The sequence below is a fragment of the Platichthys flesus genome, chromosome 2 (genome assembly GCF_949316205.1).
Source record: "Platichthys flesus chromosome 2, fPlaFle2.1, whole genome shotgun sequence".
Lineage (NCBI taxonomy): Eukaryota > Metazoa > Chordata > Actinopteri > Pleuronectiformes > Pleuronectidae > Platichthys > Platichthys flesus.
This window is the reverse complement of record NC_084946.1, coordinates 20,611,232-20,634,327: the sequence shown is the minus strand read 5'-3', so window position 1 is coordinate 20,634,327 and position 23,096 is coordinate 20,611,232. Positions and strand designations below refer to the sequence as shown.

The 23,096-nt window shown below is 41.6% G+C and overlaps 1 protein-coding gene across 4 annotated transcripts in view; it reads right to left on the bottom strand.

Annotated features, from left to right (window-relative positions):
* Positions 1 to 22,939, bottom strand: part of arhgap9 (Rho GTPase activating protein 9) — a 39,908-nt gene extending 16,969 nt beyond the window's left edge. For 3 of the 4 annotated variants that reach the window (XM_062405448.1, XM_062405463.1, XM_062405471.1), the window contains exons 1-7: positions 22,730 to 22,939; positions 14,158 to 14,230; positions 9,376 to 9,717; positions 8,842 to 9,040; positions 8,321 to 8,709; positions 4,211 to 4,465; positions 2,819 to 2,908 (exon numbers count right to left, since the gene is read on the bottom strand). In XM_062405448.1, the coding sequence (XP_062261432.1) occupies positions 2,819 to 2,908; positions 4,211 to 4,465; positions 8,321 to 8,709; positions 8,842 to 9,040; positions 9,376 to 9,597 (1,155 nt within the window). In that variant the 5' untranslated portion in view covers positions 9,598 to 9,717; positions 14,158 to 14,230; positions 22,730 to 22,939. The remainder of the gene's footprint in view (positions 1 to 2,818; positions 2,909 to 4,210; positions 4,466 to 8,320; positions 8,710 to 8,841; positions 9,041 to 9,375; positions 9,718 to 14,157; positions 14,231 to 22,729) is intronic. The other variant, XM_062405456.1, reaches the window with a different exon arrangement.
* Positions 22,940 to 23,096: the final 157 nt, after the last annotated feature.

The window sequence follows — 23,096 nt, the reverse complement described above, 5'->3', positions numbered from 1 at the left end:
CGTGACACACACACTTGCAAGTTTTCAACTGAAGCTAATGAGAGGCAGTTGCTGAGTAAAAGTGAGACATTCAAAATGATTCCCTGGTTCCAGCCTTTCAAATGGCATGGGGACTTTTAGTTGTTGAACCGGGCCACACATCACAAACACCCACATTAGAACTGTCACATCAGCTCCATCTGAGAATGTCAAAGTCGGTACTAACACCTCTGAGAATAAAAAAAAAGCCAGTTTAAGACACGTGCTGCCAAAATAAAAGAAGCCATCAGAATAACATAATAATATTGTTTAGGAATATAAAAATCAACTTACGTTATAGATGCTCATTATCACAAATCACCCAGTTAAACAATCGAGAACAACCTTCGTCTCTTGACTGCTTCCCATGTGTCGAGTTTAAGTCCTCAACTCATGCCGCGTGTGAAAATGTAGAAACCACTCATCTCTCCCTCTCGTCTCGGCCCGTGTCTACTTCCCCATTCTAGAGAGAAGCTGGTTTATCAGCTCGACTGGGTGTCATGCACAGGCGCTCAACCAGGAAGGTGAGCTCAGCTGAATCACCACAGCAGAATGACACGTTAACCGCTGTCCAACACCCTCGGTTTGTAAGCTGTGAAGTAAAGGGCTGCAGAGGGATTTCAATGTTCTACTTCTAATACTTTTAATTAAATGAATTATTAACACTATTTAAGCACATTATTACCAATGTGTTTGTATGAAAGCAGCAAAAACAACTAATCCAAATGTTTGTAATACAGAGGAGAGTTAATGCACACGTGTAGGTGCAAATTGATGAAGTTACTCGCTGATTTTACAATGCAACCTATTTTATAAAGGGGAGATATATTTGTTATAACAAATATATTTCATATGATAACTATTTGCATTATGGATTAATCAATATCAAATATATTCCATTTACAATTAAATGAAATGGAGAAAAGCAGGGAATGCTGTCATATGAAAGGCTGGAACCAGAAAATCCTTCTGTTAAAGATTAACCATTTGATGAAACTTCATCATCAACAAATCAAGATGAACCATTTGTTGACTATCAGCCATTTTTTGGGTGGCCAAGCCAGGAATTGTCAACTTGTTACAGCTCATATAGAAGATATGTTAAAGGGGTAAAAAGTACACAGGTTCTCCCCCCTATGTGTATCAGTGTGTAAAATCAAATTGAAATAAATCAAACTTTTTGGACTAATGCACCCGAGAGTCAGCATGATAAGGATAACAAACATTTGAATCCAGAGTAGAGAACAACTTGTGCTGGCTCTTACACCTGCTTCATTTACATGTGGCACACACATGCATTATATATCATTGGTAAGGTTCCTGTTTTCTAACACATGTTCCGCTGTATGAGAACTGACACATATAGGTCAACAGAATGCACCTCAAACCGACTTGATGGGATATCACTGCTTTGATCATGTGCGTATGATTTTGATGAGCTACATTAAATTTGAAACACTGACGCAACATTGAGGCAACGCAACCTTGAGATGCAAAATGCTTATCCCTGACAATCTGGATCACGCAGCTCGTGTCACTTTATCTCGTGGATGTCGTCACTGAATCGGTGGACGGGTCCATTTCAATGAGAGTTGCTTAAATTCCTTCAACCTTCATGCCTGAAACAATAGATGAACTTCCTCAATCAAAGTGATTTACAAAAGTTTACAACAAACAGGAGAAACCAAAGAAAAAGTGGAAGTTCTACTTTTTTTCTGCACTATATTACAACATCTGCGAGGTCAGGGTTGGGTTTACAGCTGATGAGCAGTTTTAGCGAGTGGTTTTAAATTTAGCAATGTTCTGTAACGTGTTGTGTGTCTCCCTGTGTGCAGCCCTAATGGCTTCTGCTCATCTACATCAGCTCAAGAGGCATTACCTCGTTTTCCCTTCAGGGATTAGCCTGACAAAAACACCATTCCAGAGGAGGAGGCGTGTGTCACAGGACCGTTAATAAATAAATAAGGCAGCAGGTTTGTCAGTAAACGATGTGACGACCGGGATGATGTAACCCCGGTTTCCCTTTGACCTCGCTCAGCCTATCTGGTCCTGACACCATGTCCAGTCTGGGTGACCGAGGCTCACAACAGATTCCTCTGCAGAGAGAGACGGGCAGATGGGCGGATGTTGTTGTTTTGCTGCGGTCAGTTCTGTACGTCTGTGTTTACAGATTCCAACGCTCAGTGGTTACATAAGCACATGTGGCTGAGAGGTAGAGCGGTCGTCCTCCAATCAGAGGGTGGGCAGTTCTGAAGTGTAAAGCGCTTTGAGTGGTCATCAAGACTAGAAAAGCGCTATATAAACACAAACCATTTAACATAAGATTTGATTAATATTTACATGTAAGAGACAGAGCAATAGGTTAAGAGCATAACATACACCCATCAATTTAAAGCTAGGGTAGGTAATCTTGAAAAAGTGACCAAATAAATGCAACTGATAAAATCCGCCCACTCCCATCATGACTGACGACTGTTGGAAGGGACATTTTCCGTGACTTGTTCAATGACATCTGGCCATTGTCTCCACAGCTGAAGACTCATTCATATGCAGTGACAGAATGGACAGGGTGCACACAGGCCGGCCACAGAAATCTTCACCAGCCAATCACTTCATTCCGTCCAAAGGAAATTTGATGTGCTGACTTTTTCTCTTTTTTTGTCAGACAACTTCGTTCATCGATGGCTATCGAGGATTTCAACAAGTATAACACAAAAGTGTTTCAGAAACATTTTGCCAACCCTAAACTTCATGCTCTATTTCATTCATCTCATTTACCATCTTTGTTCAACAGACTTACTCTGCGCATAGTTCCATTGCCAGTTTCAGAAAGTGGCAATGAAAGGTGGCTGGTGTCCCTGGGTAAAGTCTGAGGTTGTGCTGGACTCGTCTGTCATGGAAACAGAAGAAAACAGTGATTGTTACTGAGGAAATCTTTGACTCCTTTTATCTGAAATTACTCTGTCAATACAGAAACATTAAATCAACATACATAATCACCCCATATTGTTAAACATGCACAATTAATCAAATGCCTTTCACAGAGGTTAGATTGTTTTCACTGTTATTGTTGGAGCAATATGCTGTGGGGTATTTGTGTCCAACCTTCATTGCTTTAATTAACTGCTCTCATAATCCCAGATTTAAACCTGTCTGTGTCAGTAATTTAATCCACTTATTGAACAATATTCTGTACAAGGAACGTTTGAATATTTTAGGATAAGAAGATTGACCCAATCCTCCTGTTTGCACAGTCAAATACAGCCAGTCTGGTTAGTTTAGATGAAATTGCTCAATGTGGTTTTTATCCTGTGTCTTTACGCTAAGCTAACTTTCTCTTGATTAGCTTCATAACTGACAAACACATAGAGGGACAGGGAATTATTCCTTGTAAGCTATCTCGCCCTATTGCAGACTGTCAATAAATGCAGATACACGCATTCGACCAATCACAAGTCTCAGTTGTCAATCATAGTGTTTCACCCAATTTTTATAGCACCAAATAACTAGCTTAAACCAAACACTTAAAAATGAAACATCCTTGTTATAAGAACTACCCACAAAGACAGAAACCTAAGAAAACCGTATTTGTCATAGTAGTTTGACCTTTTAGTTAGGTTCATGTCCAATCTGCTTTAAAAGTCAGAATTTATGACCTATACTGCAGTTAGCCACCAGGTGGTGATCAAGACCCTTTGGCTTCACATTCGGGTAGCCGTTATGTCGTCCATCTTTAAAAACAGTCTATGATCCCTATCGTTGACCTCAGTTACAGTGTTACCCTTCAGCAGCTTTCCTGGTGTTAAGTTCAATGTGACTCTTTGACAAAGTGAGAATACAGAGAGTAACTCCCACTCATAGAGGAGTCTCCCCACGTGCATTAGACTTGAGCTTCCAGCTGTGGAAACCTGAGCTGTGATCATCACCTCGTGTCGGAGTCAAATAAGTGAGGCAGGTGGATTTCCTTTAGGTTCTTTGCTTGAAAAAGGTCCTTGTTAGTGCTGATACAGTCAAACTATGTGAGCATATAAATGAGATTTCTGTTTCATTCGACACTCTGACCCTTTTCTTCACTCTCCTCTGAGACGAGGGCTTTCATGCAGCTCTGAAAATGCCCAGCTTTTCAATTATTATGGTAATTTCAGTGAAATTAATAAAATGGATTCAGCAGGAGTGTGGTTGTGCGTTGTACCTTGCTATTGGTGCGTCCGCGAGCCCGCCGAGGGGGTTTCCAGGACCTCTCCTTGGTGATGGTGTTGAAATAGTAGAGTCTACCTGAAGCTGGGTCCGAGTACTGCTCCCAGAGGTCCTTGATCTGAAGAGGCTGTTGACCCGGGGCAGGGCAGGGCGGCTCGGGCTGCGACGGCTGTTTGTCTGGCTGCACGCCTTCAGAGTAAAGAGGAGAGTCTTGCCAGGACAGCTGTGACAGATACGACTCTGTTGGGACCTTGTGGGCAGAAATAGAGAACGAAGACATAAAGTAAATCTTCAAAAACAGGTCGGAAGTACAAAGTTTCCTTTTTTAAAAACGTCTTAATAATTTCTGAGTTTTTGGGGAAAATGTTCAATAATTCAGCAGTGCATTTGTTGCAGATTAATGCACATTTGGTCAACTGGTGAGTATTTTTGGAAGCAGGATGGTGTCTGTGGGATTGACTCAAAATAGACCACCATGACCATGAAAACTTTAATATCATCATTTTATTCACTTCTTGTGTGTCGCATATGAGATTCCAAATATTTCTTGTAGAGAGATTTAGGTAGAGGATGTACAGAAGATGACAGTGGACCTGATCAGATCCACTTCCACATGTAACACTGCAGGAGAATCCTTTATGAAATAAATATTTTTACCCTCTCCCCTATGAATCAAATACTACTCAGATAGACAACAAAAATGACCCTGGTGTTTTTCTATGACGCCTTCCCTCTAGGAAATAACATATCCCAGAAGTTTCTTTAAATTGTTCGAAATTGCGGAATAAGGTACTTCTGGGGGTTGTATTGATCGGAATTGTTGAATCATTGTCGTGGGATAAGAGTCTATTGAATATCACCAAAGATGGAGAGAACGACCCATATTAGTATAGTAGGTGTGCATTGTGTACTTTGTGCGTTAGGGTGGGACCATTAATATGTGTATATAGTATCTAATTGGGTTGTCCAACATTATATTCCTTCTTAAGGATTTCTTTACATCTACACTGTGTAAACAAAGGGGTTAGCGATAGCATGGTTAGCATGTTCATAAGAGCACTATGGATAGCGGTGCCTTGAACAGGAGCACTCATGTCAGTGTGCAAAGAGGAGACAGTTACTCTCACAGAAAACACAAAGAGAAACAAATAGATTCCACCGCCTCTTACTGCAGAATAACCTGTCAGACTTCGGATTAAGACGGAGCTTATAGAAATGCATGTTCTCGCTCAGATAGCGAGGACTAAACAACGGCTATAAGAAATTTACAAATCCAATGAAATTAATTGAGAGGATGTGCATGGAAGATCATCTTTCCACGAATCATAGCTGAGACATAATTCACTAACCGATTGACTGACTGGCTGGTTGATCCCTGTTACGTAACACACACAACACAAAGTCATTTCAGATAATGACAGAGGGGACGTGTGTGTGTGTGTGTGGATGTGTGTGTGTGTGTGGTCTGTGTTATTGATGCAGAGTATGTGTAATCTAATGTAAGTGACGTAAACTGTATGTATGGCAGTTTACTCTAGGGGGCAGCACTGAGTCATCAGCTCGTCTGCACTTCCTAACGTTTCTTTCTGTTCACGTCAGGGCTCAAATCACTGGCATATTTCAAACTTGCATTAACTCACATTGACTTGCTTGACAACACCAACATGTTGTGCGAAGACAAATGTTAATATATAGAAAATAGAGCCCTGCACGACGGAAGGTAAACAGACTCTTTTTATGTGAATGTCTATATTTGTGCAAAATATGTGCAGTAGTATATTAGTGTCAAACAAAACTTATTTCCACTAAAGATAATTTATCATTTATATTCTAGCTGTAGTGTGAATGGCATTCTTAATAAAATAGAATTGGAAGATTTGGAAATGTGTATTATTGAGATATTTGTTGAACACCTCCTGCACACTCACACAGGTTATTCAAGTGTATCTTTCCAAAATATCTGCTGCAACACAAGTCCATATTCTCAAATTGTGTTTCTAAGATTGATTAATGATTTGGTCAATATGCATTAAGCTCAGTAGACAACTAAGAAAGCAAAACATAAGATGTGTGACACATAAATGACATGAAACAATTTAATAGTTACTTCCTAAACTATGATCCATGGAACTTCTATACGAGAGAGAACACACTGCATGTCTAGTTAGGTCATCACAAACATTATTAACTGTATCGGTTTGTTGTTTCCAGAACATCGAACACAATCATTTTGCCGTGTGTGTGAGTGTGTGTGTGTGTGTGTGTGTGTGTGTGTGTGATTTGTACACGGGTAAGATAAGTGTTTACAGTGGCAACAGACTTTTCTTTGGTTCTTTCCCCAAAATACAGTCATCGACTCCTGTAGGTTATTCAATATTATCTCTGCCAAGGATTTTTGATGCAAAAACTACACAACCAATTGGAGGTGGATGCAGGAATTGTTTTGTGAGATCCATTTTTCAACATTTCTGTTGAATTCTCAGAGAATACTTCCGCTATCAGACATATTTAGGGGACTCGTATTCAAGTGGTGCTGATCCAAATAAAAATCTGAATCTGGTGAATTTAAATGTGGTTTCATAAGGAGACTGAAAGGCCCTGGTGAATTATGTCCCCTGCTGAGTGTCATTCTAGTTCTGGTTGCACTTTGGTACTTTTTGTTATACTTTTTATTTTAGAACACAAGATGTAGAATATCCCTTGTATATATGTTATCATCGATTTCCTGTACATATTTCTCAAACCTCCTTTTACAGAGTGTTTTCTTCCACCTCCCATATCCAGCCATATATGCAAGAGTTCATATACTGTATAGTATTTCTACGTTGAAATTAAGCCAATAAATAAATCTGTAAAAAGAGAAAGGCCGAAAAATGCATGGTGAGAGGGAGCCAGTGTGTTTTCTGGATGACAAATGTGAAGTCATGTCCTGAATGTGGCTGCAATACTCCTGCTCACTGGTGTTTAAGGCTTGAACAAAGACGATCGTGAGGAAGAGAGAGAGAGAGACGCAGACAGAGGCCGACAGGGAAGAGGAGAATGAGAGAGATGGGAAAAGACCACTGTCATCTCCACTGACATCACAGCTATACAGAGTCCACTCGTGGCTGCACAGCTCGGCAGAAACAAAGCCCCCATTGGGACGGACAGTGCGCATCCTCGGCGGAGGGAGCTTCCCCCAGATGACGGACAGAGAACTCGGAGAGCTCCTGTCTTGTGTAATCCTCTCTGATGTAAGACAGGGAAGCACTGACGTCATGACAGTGTGAACTTGATTGCTGCTCCGGGAGGATTATTGAGGTCAACTACAGACGTAAATTGAAAGCAACCTGCGCTGACATGTCCAAGTCTGACGTCTGGTGGGATCTTAACAAGCAGCTCTATTTTTACATTTTGATCTGTTTGGTACAAAACAAACAACTATAGTTCGTTGTCTCTAACCCGGAAAGCTTGTCTGATTATAGAAGGTTTAAAAATTTAACTATTTTAAAGAGTTGAAGTTTGAAAGCCAATAATTTAGCACATTTCCAATGTAATTCAATTTTAAGTGGAAAAAAAAACATTACATACGGATCAGTTTTCTATGCGTAGGATTTCATATATCTGGAACCACGCCTACAACCTGCTCTGTGGCAGAGTTAGTAAAAAACACCAACTGGTTTTTGACCGTTTTGAATTTACATGACCTGTACATCCATCAGATTAGAGATTTTGCCAATGAGACATGGGAAAATTAATCTGACCCCATAAATCCTTCAACCCACACCTGCAGACGTGTTTCAACTTTTTATCATTTCATTCAGGAGAGTAACCTCTTGCCTATGACTTGAAAATATCCATTGTACTCAGTGGTCATAGGTTTGACTGATTGATATATTGTCTGATTTCATGTGTTAACATGCTGTACTACTAGTTATTGTCATTTTTCCTAGTGCATAGTGGCGATTTGTTATGTCTTTAAGGAAATCAAAATAGACAAAAACAGGAGGATAATTAGCTGGTTAGCAAATAGCAGGATTTCCCTTTCAGTCACATCATGGCTCTGCAGTGTGACACATTTGATTGAACGCCTGTGTGAGGTTTTGCAGGCCTCCTCTCTTCCTACCTGCAGATGGTTGTTCTTGCCCGACGCCCCCACCATGTCCCACTGGCTGCAGGACTTCTTCGGGGCCCTGTGGCTGACGCGGCTGGGAAAGCCTCCGCCCACCTCATCGTACGGGTTCTCCGTCAGGTTTTCAGGCAGGTTGCTGGAGCTCTGGCTCCGTGTGATCATGGGGACCACCCTGGGGTTGGGTGGTGCTGTCTGAGGCCTGGAGGCCGCAGGCGCCATGAGGTGGCCCGACAGGGAGGTGGGACAGTTGGGGGTGAAGGTGAATCCAGAGAGGGGCAGGGTGGGGAAGTGCCGTCCACCTGTGCTACCGGTGTTTTTGTCCGGCCTCTGGAAGGCACTATTGGAGTTGAGGTTTTCCATGGAGCGGTAGATGGGTCTGTTCACTGGAGGAGCAGAATATAAAATTGTCAATTCTGACCTTATTTTCCTGCTGTACTCAAGAGACACATTGATGATACAGAATTAAACAATCATTTGAACCGAAAGCCCACACCAGATGTTTTCTCAGACTTTACCTTGATGCTGTCCAGGGTAGTTAGTCTCTGAAGGGCTGGGAGAGAGTGACACCCGAGGCAATATCCTGAGGTTGGAGCTCAGCGAGGCCGACGCTACCAGGCGCTGTGGCGACGCCATGGGAGCAATAGGCACCTCCGTCACATATGTAGCAGGAACATACAGTGGCTTTGCTTTACTGGCTGCCCCAATCCTCCGTACCTGCCACAGAGCACACAGATTGTCACAATCAGGGCGGAAAGGTTTAGGGCTACAAGTCCTACGAGTGCACCAGAGGAAATTATCAAACCCACAACTTCTCTTTGGAAACACAAAGTCAGTATTTTGTCCACAGACAACTTTGTGGACTAATGTCACTTCCTCCAGTGTGTTTATTTGAGGTAGTTCGATGATATAAAGCATGTGTTCCACGAGTGAATAAAACAATTAAAATGAAATAATTAAGGCTTTTAAGGAGGGACTTTAAAAATGGCCCTGACACTGCCCCACTAACTTCCTCCGGCTCAACAGAAACAAAAGATGACCTGTTCTCTGACCTGCCACCAATCAGTGTTGGTCTTCTTCAGGAGAACAAACCGTTCTCCTTCCCTTATGCAGACCTGCCGTCCATCGGCACCACGGTAGTTGTAGTCGTACTGGGCCTCGAGGACCACCGTGCCGCTGGGGACCCCACACACCGTCATCCCCCTGGTGGTCACCACAGGCGTGGCAGAAGGCTGCTGATGCCCCACAGAGCGCCGCCATGTCCCTGACAGCATGGCTCACGTGTGCAGTCCCGTTCAGCAGGCTTTACCGGAGGCGTGCTGCTGTGTGACGGTGGAGATGCTGGTCGGGTTAGCATGGGGCAGGTGAGACAGGGGCCAGGCCGGTGCCATATTCTGAAACAAGCACACACAGAACCAGAGAAAGACAGAGAGAGAGAGAGAGAGAGAGAGAGAGAGAGAGAGAGAGAGAGAGAGAGAGAGAGAGATATTACTGGAGCTGACAGAGAACAATGAAACACGTCATGGTTCTGAGCAGGTTCAAAAGACAACCTGGATGATTTTAGTGCTAAAAATGGAAGGGTGGATTAATGTGGGGGAAATCACTGACCTGTATGATAACGATAGACATTACTTCTCTCCATTTTCTAGCAAAATAAACTAAACATAAGCTGATTTCAGCTCCTCAAGTGTGAGGGTTTAATAATTGTTCTGTTTTGTATAATTGAAAACTGAATATCTCTGTGTTTTTGATTGCTGGTCTTTTATTTTTTCATTTTTACTATGCTCTGACTCTATAAATAATACGTTTTTAAAGAATAGTCCTTCATCTTGATACTCGGCGATTTCAGACCCGGCATCTTGGGGTGTATCACAGGCATTTCTGATGCTTGTTGGAGCATCGCTTTCATATCAATCACTTATCAACATACTAAGGTGGAATTAAATTATCTGCAAATCAAATAAGCAATTAATCCTTTCAGCACCAGAGAGAGGTGAGTGACTGCTACTGTAAATGTATGAAATCAACATTTTCACTCGCAGAAATGTCAATGCAGAACTTTGCAAAACCTCACTGCTTTTCAATTGTCCTTTCATCGTGGCAGAACCAGGAGACACGTGAGTAAATGACTCATACGTTCAGAGGCTGTAAGTGCAGCACAACCAAAATAGCCTCCGTCTGCGTCTCTCCACCTGAGCCAGCATCCCCGGCCCTACCCAGCCAAGACCCACTTACATAAGAGAGCATCCGACTTTCTGCCACTCACCCACACACGCATGCTCTGGCAAATACAGAGAAGCTTTCACAGAATGGAGAACATCAAAACCATAGTCAGTTTCGGGCACACTGTTAGACAGAGGAGTGCCAGCAAACGAGAGAGATCCCAGATAATGGACATGAAAATGCATGTCGTTACAGAGACAGAGAGAGATAACATACTGGTCAGGGGAAAGAAGACAAGTGTGAACAACAGGAGCAAACCAAACCGTGCAAAAAGAGCACAGTCGATTAGAAAATAAGTAAAACAGTCAGCATGAGCTACAGGGGAATAGACGAAACTGTGAGCTAATGGCAATGGAAGCTGGAGGGCGGGGTTAGCTGGCTGGACCTTGATAATCCCACTGTTATTAAAGCAAAGGAGTCAATCTGTGACCCCACAGCAACAGAGAATTACAATAAAACCCCTCTGCACCAGCATATGGGCTGAAGGACAGGAAGACTGACACTGTCAGGAGGATCACTGCAAGACACACAGGAGTATCTCCAGTGTTTGATAACATTTACTCTTCAACATAAGCTTGTGGTCACACCAGACGAAGTAAGACCCCTGCAGCGTGAACTGAAATGAGCAAGATTGCATTTGATTTCTCATAAATTCAACTTTCATCACTCGAATGTGTGTTTTCATTGTTTTTCATTACAAAGACAGCATCATCTGGCTTTAAGGCCAGTGGCACATATGCAAGTTGTTTCCCCTTTTACGCGCATGCAAAATGTGTTACGAGCGTTTGCACTTGGAGAGTTCCTGAAAGCCCCTGCATACATGCACAGCGTAAACCTCTGTGCCCCTCTGTAGAGCCTTTAAATAAATAACAAGAAGTTTTAAGGTTCATTTGATGGAAGTCATCAATCCCCGAAAAAACTCTCAGTTCTTCAACATCAAATATTTTAAAGGGGACATAGTATGAAAATTCCACTTTTGTAGTGCTTCTACACGTTCATTTGGGTATCTGGCATGTCTACTGTCCCAAAAAACTCTGGAAAAAAAAACTCCCACGATTTGTTGTGGTTCCTTTATGTCAGAAACGATACGCTAGAGTGCAACGAATGGGTTTACGACCGAAATAAACGTCATAGTCACAACATGCCCATGTAGGGAGTCTCGCTACATGGCCTTGGACGAGCGAGCTAACGCTAGCCGGGGAGGGGGGCGGGGCACTCAAAACAAGTCAATCTGTAAAAAGGTGCTGTTTTAAATGATCCTTGTGGTATTTTGACCAAAATATTTTACAGACATTTCTGTAAAACAAGTGTTTTTTTCCATTCTTGGCTTTAACATGACTTGGATGTAACTCTACCCCATTACCTAATTTAGAATGTGTGTGTTTATAAAAATGCAAACTAGCACCGCCTCTACCTCCACCCACCCCCTCAGCTGCTGTCCTGTAGCTCTGACCTGCTAAAACAAAACAAACCACAAGGTGGCAGCTAGTTAAGAATCAAAAGTCAGCAACTCATCTCCAGCAACATCTTCTAGATCCAGAAGCTTTGTTTGATTGAACTTGGCCCCATCACCAGCTCTGATTTACCTCTGTATGCAGGAATTAAACTGCTGGAGCCATCTGTATCTGCAATATTGTGCTGCTCTTAAATATAGTCATGCTTGTCTTTCCTGAAACACGGAATGATTGTACTCTGGTCTAATATTATCTTATCTAAAATAACTGACCACTGGAATTTATTTAAAGACAAAATTTAAGTTCTAAAAATCGTTCAGAAACACTCCTCTAAGATTTGCAGTTGTTCTCAGGGAGGACAAAGGCAGAAGTTAGAGGCAGAAGGGGAGCAGGTAAACAGGAAACCGCTCATATCGAGGTTCTACCACAGACAGTTTAGGTCATATCCTCTGGATCTTACCATTTGCCTAAATACTGTGAGAAAGCTTTGGTAGTTTAGTTTCAGTCTGTAACAGATAACTGCCAGTTATGATGATGATGACAATAATGATGATGAACTACTTGAGTTGTAGTTTCAACTACTGAACATCGTTACTACATGGCTTTAGTGAGAGTTACAACAGACCCTGGGTTACACAGCAAGGTCTTCTTCACAGACAGGAAGAGCTCTTCTGATGCTGCTGCACCTGTTTCTTTTCCTGTCTCTCCTTTCTGCTCAAGAAAAAACCTAGATGGAAATATAGCATGAATGCAGACTGAACAAGAATGATACTCATTAGAGCTCATGCCTCCTCCAAGGTCAACCAGTCCACCCTGTGAAACCTCAGTTAAATTCACTAGATCCAGATCCGGAGACTCATAAATATCAGTCGCCTAAATACGTCAGATTGTTGTCTTTATGATCCATAAATCATTCTCTGAGAAATGAATGAAACTCTTGCAAAATGTACTATATTGCAATGTTAAAAAAAGTGAGGCAGATTAGCACCAAAATAACAAATCTGTCCTGTATTTCCTATGTCTTTATTGCTTTCATCAAATAAACAAATAAACCCACCAGTAAACAAATGACACGGGTGAATCAATAACTTCTGTGCCAGTAATAGGTATCATCAGTTCACGCATCAGCACAGGCCTTAAATCCTACGGCCAGACACAGGAAGCTGCTTCATGTTATATGCAAATGAGGCTGTAAACGCTGGGTTAAAGTCCCTGGATGTTTTATTTGGTATTGGACACTTTAATGACATTCCTAAAGGGCAGCATCTCAGACTACTTACTAAGAAAAGACAGAAACCAAATGATGGGACAAATTCAGTAAATCTGTAAAAAACAAACAAATTATGCTTTGGTAGAGAGAGGCCAGGCCGTGTCTGTATTTGCCGGTCAGATGGCCGCGGAGAGGAAACTAGCGTCACACACCCAAACACACAGAGAGGGCCATATGGTGTCAGCCACAGCCACAGGCATCCTGCCACGGCTGTTGAGCGATAGATTTGTGCCAGGAGCTGAGGGGACGGGGGCTTATGATGCTGCATCAACAACACAATTGGAAAGACAGAGGCACAGACAGAACTAGAATGGCAACCAGCTGAGTGAATACCTCCACTAACGCCCAACAGTGCCCTTAAATTAAATCCAGTCACACCAAATGACATACTCTTATTGATACCATTCCACTTAATATGCCTGATTTCCTTTCATCCGGACATTCATTCATTTCATCCACCCTCGGATTCCGGATCTGCACCAAAGTGTAAAGGTTTCTCTCCTGACCCTTACTACATCCTTCCACCACGTTTTGTTAAATTCCCGCCCATAGTTTTTGTGTAATCCCGCAAAAAAAAAACTAACAAACGCAGATGAAAACATAACCTCAATGGTGGAGGTATAGTAAACAGATGAGGAAGAATGAAAAGATGGAAAATGAGAGCAAACTTTCAGAAGACAAAAGACTAGAAGGGAGTGCTACACGTGAAATGCCTGTCTGCCTTTGCTTGACTGATTTCACTCAAACTCAGACTGTGTGTGTACGTGTGTGTGTGTGTGTGTGTGTGTGTGTGCGTGTGAGTCAGACCGAGCTGAAGGAACGGAGAGGATGTGATTTGTGCATGCATGCAAGAAAGAGAGCGACAGACCGAGAGCAGTTCGACTCACCATAGTCCTGAAGTGAGAGAGTATATCTACGTCAGCAGGGTCGCCAGCTCACTCTACGTACAGATCCATGCATCTGAAAAGGTAGAAAACCAGAAAAATGGACACAAGCTCCCTTCTGCAGAATATCACACACAATCTCCCTCTGTCTGTTTCCCTCTCTCTCTCTCTCTCTCTCTCTCTCTCGTGGTCACACGGTAAATCCTATGCCCCAAATGATTCTGCCTCCACTCTCTGAACCCCTGCTGACCCTACCTACCAGCATTTTGCCTGAGAGATAAAAAAAAAACGGAATGCGGGCGAGAGACAGAGGGAGCATCAGCTGGCTGCTGTCCGTTCATGCAAATAAACTATATTTGCACTTTAGAGGAGAGGAGCATATGGAGAAGCGGAGCTAGAGAGGTCCTGGGTACTGACGAAAACAAAGGCGACCAGTGGATTGATCGAGCTATCGATCCATGCACAGAGCTGGCTGGTCAACAGTGCACGCTGGACATCAGAGCTCCACCCGGACGGTTAGTTAGAGAAGCCACAACATGGGGGGTGTTAGCCGCAGAGCAGAGTACGCCCGGTTCATCCAAATCATCTTAGGGTTGATATACCATCAGCATTTTACATTTTCAGGATAATCAACCCTCCCCAAAGACCTTTGGATTAAATACGTCAGGGATTACAGGCCCTCCTGGTGGCTCCACATGTTGGTCAAACATTTTCTAAAGCATACATCAAATTGTAGATTAATTTTGTGGATTTTAACAGTGGAAAGAAAGTCCACTTAAAGCCTGTTTGCCATTGATAAATTAAAATACATTTTTTAAATGTTAGTCAGTTAAAGATACACTCGAGTCATATATTTGTATAGATAGATATAGAGCATGTAGACCTCAGGCCAAACCACCTGACTGATTCATCCATACGAGCCTTTGACAGACGTATTGGTATCTGCGTTAATGTTGAAGATATGCACCAACATTTTTATTTCACAGATTAAACTAGGCAAAACGATAAAAGAAGTAAAGTAAGCTAATCAATTCAAGTTAAATATATTTGGTTGTACTTTTTTTTTTAATAGGTATTTATAGTAAAATGAATGGTTAAACTGTAAAAGGTTTTCTATATACATATCCGGCCTTAATTACATTTCTTTGTAATAAAGGTTTGATAACGACATTTTGAGTATCATGAGTATCAATTTGTGGGAAAGTGATTCAAATTCGAGAATCTGCCCCTTTAGGGTGGATCCCCTGCAAACTGGAGAGGATTCTTCCCCGGCCTATGTCCCATCCCTCCAGCCAGTGTGGTGCCAACAACACTTTCTTGTAATTGTGCTGACAAACACACAAACACAGAGACAAACTAAACACAAACTCCCTGGTGGATGTTGTAAAGCCTCATTTCTATGACCAGCCACTGAGGGACCATGCAGCTTAGCTCCCACATAGAGCGTTTCAGACGACTGGTGCCAGTCAAAGTTCACCACACAGGCGGACGAGAGCGCAGTGAAGGGAGATGGTGGCAAAGTTTTCTGTCATATCATATCCATATTCATTCCATATGTTTGAAGTGGAAAGAGGGCGGCTTTAAAAACCATAGCTACATGGTCTTCAAAGAGAGAGGAGACATGGGGAAGAGGAGTATAGAGTGAATGAGGAACTTCAAAGGGTTTGAGTGCACTCCCACATCCGCATACACATAGAAACACACACACACACACACACACTCCCTCACACACATACTCCCTCACACACACGGTCTGTATTTACATATGTATGTCTATTACCAAAGAGTTCACAGGAAGCTGAGAGGAGGCAAGTTTCTCCACGTGATGCACACTGTTCAGAAATTTTAATCTTCACAAAAACAAGTTAGAAAATGATATTCAAAGCCTTGACAGCTGTTTAAATAACTTTTATCAGCCAAACAACTGCTGGTATCTTAGTCCCTCACTGTGACACCAGCCTTGCCATCTGTGCGTGATCTCTACGTGCAAACAAGCATCCTGGTTTGTCTGCTCAACCGGCTGCTTCAGTCCCAACTCATGGTGCAGTCTGTGTGAGATGAGGTGTTGCATCACATCATACAGTCCTGGGTTATGGGGGAAAAAAAAGTTGGAACACAGCAAAGTGTAGTATTCAGACTGGATTGATCTGTCCAAAAATCCAACAGGATTCTCCCTACCCTGTCTAGTGCCCCTGAGCAAGGTACCTTACTCCCCCAACATCTGCTCCCCGGGCGCCGTACATGGTCGCTCACTTCTCTGTGTGTCCTGCACCAGATGGGTCAAAAGCAGAGGACACATTTCCCTACCTGCATGTGTGTGCCTGTGCATGTCTGTGCATGTGTTTGGGACTAATAAATGCATCTTAATCTTAATCTTTTACATTTAACCCTTTTGGCATTTGGGGATCAGATGGCTTGTGGTATCCGTTTCTAGCTTGACCAATCACATTTGAGCATATATTGGCTATTGGCGTTTTAACTCTTCTGCACTCACATGCAGAAAGCTTTAAATAGAGAAGAAGATGTGGTCTGGACCACAAACACCTTCAAAAAGTGTCACTGTTTGTGTTTTGTGAGGAGAAACGCTCGACTCGGACTGTAAACTGTGTTCAGGAAACAAACATGGATGCTTGGCCTGAATCTTCGTTGTCTACCGGACGCCCTAAAATATTAGCCGTTGCCCACAGAGGTTAACTCGTCATTAATCATCAGAAGTTAGTCGATGGACTCTGTGATTAGCGATAACCAACCTCAACATGAATGAAGCTGAAACAAAAGACCTCAATTTTTTCTGCAAAGCCCTCAAAACCATCTTTATCTCTGACCACGTGCTTTCAACACACACAAGATAATAGACCACTCCTTAGATCTTCATTTCTGACAACAACAACCCTCAATACTTGTGACACTAGATGGTGATGTACTGTACATAAAGGCCTAGTATTCTCTTACATGATTTGCAGTGTTCGCTTCTATGGAATGGAATATATCAGAGTTTTATATCATGACAAAGGTAAAATTGCATAACCACAAAATGTATTTTTGTAATATTATATGATCATTATTTGTATTTATTTTCACTTTTGATATTTGTAATGTAACGTATGTTTTAAATGTTTGATATTGATATTTAATGTTTGTTTTAAATGTTTGATATCTGAATGTATGTTTTAAATGTGGACCCTGCACTAAAAGCAGCTCTGGCTTAGGGTAGAGCTAATGGGGATCCTTCTAAATAAACAAATAAACAAATAAATACAGATTCTAATTACTTTCCCTGTCACCAATTAATCTGTCAATTTAGTCCTCGAGCCTGGAATCAGTCCACCCCACGGCCTGATGAGCAGTTGTGCTGAGGACAGCCATGTGAAGGAACACTCACTCTGTCTGTGGATGTACAGTTAGAACTACGAGCGCTGATGTCTCTCTCTCCATATGAGACACATGCCTCAAGCCAAAACAGCCTTTCATCCTCCCAACGCCATGCATTATTGATGATTAGACCAGAGAGAGACACTGAAACACAGTGTGATGGCTGCCTGGCTGCCAGTGTGTGTGTGTGTGTGTGTGTGTGTGTGTGTATGTGTGTGTGTGTGTGTGTGTGTGTGTGTGTGTGTGTGTGTGTGTGTGTGTGTGTGAGACTTAACAGGTGGGTTGGATTCTCTCTCAGTGATTAGCTGTGTAAATTGTCAGCGGGCCAATCAAAAAGCAGATGATGACAGAACAGCAGCCATTGGCTCATTCTTGCTACTATCATTATGACAACAATCTCCGTGACCAACTACCATCTCCAGTGTCTCCAGTATGTGTGTTTCTTGTTGCATATAACAACATTTCGTATGTGTGTGATGCCATCATTTCAAGTATTTGCTGATGCAATACTTGTGTTTACAATGAACCCTGCAGCCTCCATCGACACACCGCAAACTTCCTCAGAGAGAAAGAGAGAGAGAAAGAGAGGGAGCTCACTATTTCAGACCAATGTTTGCCAGTTAGGCAAAGTAGTGCAGGATTGCTCAGGGGCCATTTAAAACACTTGAAAGAATGAATTCAAGCATCACATTTTTTAATTAGCTTGTGCATTTTATATGAAAAAAAGTTGAGGGTGGAAAACATGCAGCCAGCTTACTTTGAGTTAAAGAATAATAAGCTTATTTTAGTAAGAGAAAAAAGCTCAAGAGAGAAGCTTCTTGTTTTAGTAAACTGCTTTTCGTATCTAATCTATCTCACGTTACAATTTTGCAAATAAAATAATAGGAATAAATGAGAAAATGTTAAAAAAGACATTTAAGAAATAGTGGCAATTAGTAATATTATCACAGCAGTTTCCCATCTATATAGGTATAGATTATTAATGAAAGAAAATACATTAAAACAAGATAACTTAATAACTCAAAATGACTTTTTAAATAATCGATGAATCATTTCTAGACAACAGATATAAATTATTCATTTTCTCAAAGAAGTAAAGAAACTATACTTTCACAAGTCAACCTTACTGATTTATTTTCTTGCTAAAGACTGTTTTAAGATTGAGTATAAGAACACGGCTGCCAAGTTATGGATTTTGCAGAGCATTGATTTTTGTCTGGAGCAGCCAGACAGAATACGATGAGTTGCAATTATTTGTTATTCTATGTGATACAAACCGAAATAAAAAATAAAAAAAACATATTCACACGGAAGGTGACGTTTGACCAATGTTGCGCACATCATTGTTAATATATTGCGTATACGTTAATGCAGACAAACAAGATCACTGTATCCCTGCATTAGCCTTCCAATTGAAGAAACTAAAATATCCCACAGAAGTCAGGAATGATCTTCTCCAGGATAAAAAATTAAATAAATCCCCTCACTCTCCGACTGGGCTGGTCGAGTTGTGGCTGAGCCTCTGGGAATGTGCGGTACATTGATGTTTCTAGTGAAGAGCGCTGAGCTCCATTGATCCGTCGGGGATGAGAGTGAGCTGTCAAAAGCTATCAGGCAAAGTCAAAGACCCACTTTCAGGCCTGCACGGCTGAAGTGAGCACGGTTCTGTTGAGGCACAAGAAGAGCAGCTCAACCTCTGGAGGCAACTGTTACAGAGAAGAGACTCACACGTGCAGAAACAAGCGTGATGCCTCCAGAGGCTTAAAGGGGTTTGTTCGCCCAATAAAGGAACATTAGACAAATAACAACACAAGTTTAGGACGAGTCAAACATTGGAGGCCTGTTTACCCATGTGCCTTTAGGTCTCTTTATTTTCCATCAATGTACAACATTTAACTTCTACCCTCTACCACCAGGGGTCTATCAATCAAAACAATAACAAAAGACCTATTTTTATGAAACTGTGATGCAGCGTGGGCTCATGGGAGTAAGAATCTACCTGACGCGACTCGGGCACAAATTATGTTCACAGAAGAGGTTTTATTTACGTTATGCAGCAAACAGCCATAAATAATCATGATCCATTACGAGTGATCAATACAAACAGTGGAAGCTACCTGGCTAACTGGCTAACAGTGTTTTTTACTTCGTCTTGTGCAGTTTGACTCGGATGTTATAGCAGAAACAAACTCGTGAAGGGGATATAATGCCATTAGAAGGCGACCAACGTGAAACCTACCATTACCTTGAATAAAATTGTGGATTTCTCTGGGTTTGAATATTTTTGGAAACATATTGGATAATGTAAACACACAAGTCAACAGAATGTATAACAAAGGTCTTGCAGTTTTTAGACAATTTAATCAAGAGTTTTTATATATTATATCTTAAACTTCACTAAGATGCTTGAGGGCTACAAATAATTAGTGATATTAGTCAAAAATCTGCAGATCAAGCTTTTATAAAACTCCTTGGCATCAAATGTCTTGTTTGACTCAACCTGGTCTGACTTGTCCATGTCCCATCCATTAACATGGGGGAGGAGGGATGTGTGACCTACACTGCAGTCAGCCAGCAGGTGGCGCTTCGGATGCTTTGGCTTCAGGTTTGGGGAGCAGTCACATCATCCATCTTTATATTCTGTCTATGTTTTGCACTAATCCTGCTTGAAAAGTAACATAATCTATGTATTATCAAAAAAGTTTCCCATTGACTTTAGTTTCTGTCTAATAAACCGGTTATTCAAAGTTATTATTAACCGAGCATGTTGGAAGGAATATACCTTGATGCACAGTGCACTGTGTTCTACCTTTGCATAATACAGCCTAGTGAGCGCACAACTCATCACACAGATACTAAATGAATTGCGGGATTAAACTGGATTAAAACAGAGCTCAGATGGGGGCTGGGATAGTCCAGTTCAGATACAGTATAGTGAGTAAATGGGAAAGCTGGTTTTTCCGTTTTGAGGATTGGGCCACAAACACCTCTGATAGTGTCTATTAGCTAGATGGTCTGTGTAATGTAACTGAACTTGAAAGGATTTTGATTGTATTTTTTCAGATAGCTACCAATTAGTGACAACATGTTGAGCCTAGCATCTTCTGTGTAAAGCACGTGGTCATAACTATACTTGTTAGACCTCATTAAACGGGATTAGGCTCAAGAGAGTTTCTTAACCTACGGGCCCCAAGATACACAACCATCTACCTTCATTCAAATGTGGTGGATAAAACAAGAACCTCAAACCATAGCAGCCAAATAGACCCTAAGACATTTCTCTAAAACACCGACAGAGACTTTTATGTTTTTTTTCTTTGGTTTCAGATATCAATGAACAAAATAATTTACATATAATCTGCTGGAGCCACTCTTGGAAAATAAGCCTTGTGAAGTCATGTGACTCAGTCAGGGACTCAGGGTCACAAGGACTTTTTCTTCAGAAAAGTTGAGAAACCCTGATCTTAAGTCGTCACTAAACTGCCTCCAGTCAGCTGCATGGTTCCTTCAGTAGAAAGTTAAAAAAAAGGTGACATGTCATTTTTACAGCACTTGCACCATGATAAGAAAATCTATCTATCCATCATTCAAAATGTCTGCTACTGTATATTTTTGCACAACAGACAGTCAGCCGGGACAAAAGACGAAGCTCTAGACACAGAGCGAGGCAGCAAACTTTCCCAGAGCAGCGTCATAATCTGACCAGTAACAAGCCCTGACGTCAAAAAAAAGCTTCATTCTCTCAATCTCAAACTGCAACCACGACAGCAATCTGCGGAGCGCACGAGTAATCACAGCCAACTCGTAACCCTGCTGCTAATACTGCACATACAGGGCTCTTTTAATCAGCAAACTTGCAACCGGAGAATAATCTTTCGATCCAGTGTCGTCACAGGCCGGTGAAAAAAGGGAGCAAATCTCCTGCTTTGCATGGATTTAAGACAGATTATGAAAAAGCAAAAATGCGAGCATCAGTCAAACTGTTTCCATCACACACTGTGGTTAACCCGTCATTACACTTCCTGCGGAGCAAGTAGGGCCCGGCTCCCATTGCACAAGCATGGAAATAAGTCCGTATGCAAAGAGGTTTGTCATATGGAAAGTGTCGAGATAAGCAATTGTTATCGTTCATATGTTCAAAGAAATGGCCAATAATTCAGGTCATGGGAAAGAAGTGGTGTCAGCCTGAAACCAACTGTATATTTACAAACATATATACACACATTATAGAAAATGGTTTATTAAGTGTTTTTCCACAGGATGTGGTAGATGGTTGAAGCGTTTGAAGAGCATGCTGGGTAGAACAAGCAGCTGCTCGTGGCTTGGAGGTGCCCCAGCTGTTGCGAGTTGTGGTACTTGCGACAGAAAAAGTTGTGGTTTGAAAATATGATGTGGAAAAATACGTTGTTTTGGAGGAGGGGGTCTTGTTATTTTAGTAACTTTGAAACGTGGAACCTCTTGTTGTGGCAGCAGACCGATATATTACTAAATATAATTAGAAAGACATCAGCATTGGCCTACAACATTTCTTTTTACACCAATTTAAAAGTTAAATTACAGTCTATAATGAGCAATTCTATAAAGAGTAGTAGTATTTTAAGTAGTAAGTTAGTAATGTTATCTACTCAAACAACGTTTGAATCAGCTTAAGTGCATTATTCCCCAAATAAAGTGTAAACAACCACCATGAATGCAAACAAATTGATAAATATTATAATCTTTAAAAAATATATTCATTCATTCTTCTTTTTTCAATGAATGTTTTTGGGAAGCAGTTTGGAACCTTGTTTAGATAGGTGCTATGCACATAAATGTATCATTATTATTGTTATTATTATCATTATTAAGCAAACACACCACTTGAGTCGCACAGTAATGAGAGAATCAGAAGACATTATATTCTTATGTATATATTATACTATTGTTATTAATCCTGTAGTCAGATGTTTCAGGTAATAAAATAACACGATCTAATAACTCTAAAAGCATTCATCATAAAGCCAACCTCCCCTGTGTTCAGGCTATTTATCTAATGAGTTTCCATTCAATTGCAGATTAAAACACCGACAGTGAGCAGCACAGCAGCGCTGGATCCTGCGGCTGAAACTGTTTCCTCAGTAACATTTATTCAGGAAACGTGTGTGACAGAGGTTGGGCGGTTAGTGTTTGTGTGTTTGTGTGTTTGTGTGAGAGCAGCACTCACCTGGCAGCGAGGAGATGGTGACAACTCAGTTGTTGAGCTGCAGGGAGCAGGAGTTGCTTCTTGCGTTAGTTTGATGCACTTTTAATTCAGATCAGACCCTGGAGACCTCCCCTCACATCGCTGAGGGAACAGACACGAACTGAGTTTCATAAATACAAACAGTCATAGATTGACATGTAGCATCTGGACACGCTCCATGGTGCAGCTACAACCTCCTGCTCTTTAGGCTGATAGGAAATATTGCTTTGCGCTGAGTTGGTTCGCTGCGTTCTGATTGGCTACAATGTGATTTCACACTGGACCAATCAGAACAGGCGTGGGCTGCGTTGCGCTCAATTTGTTGCACAGCATCTCCCGTTGTTTAGCG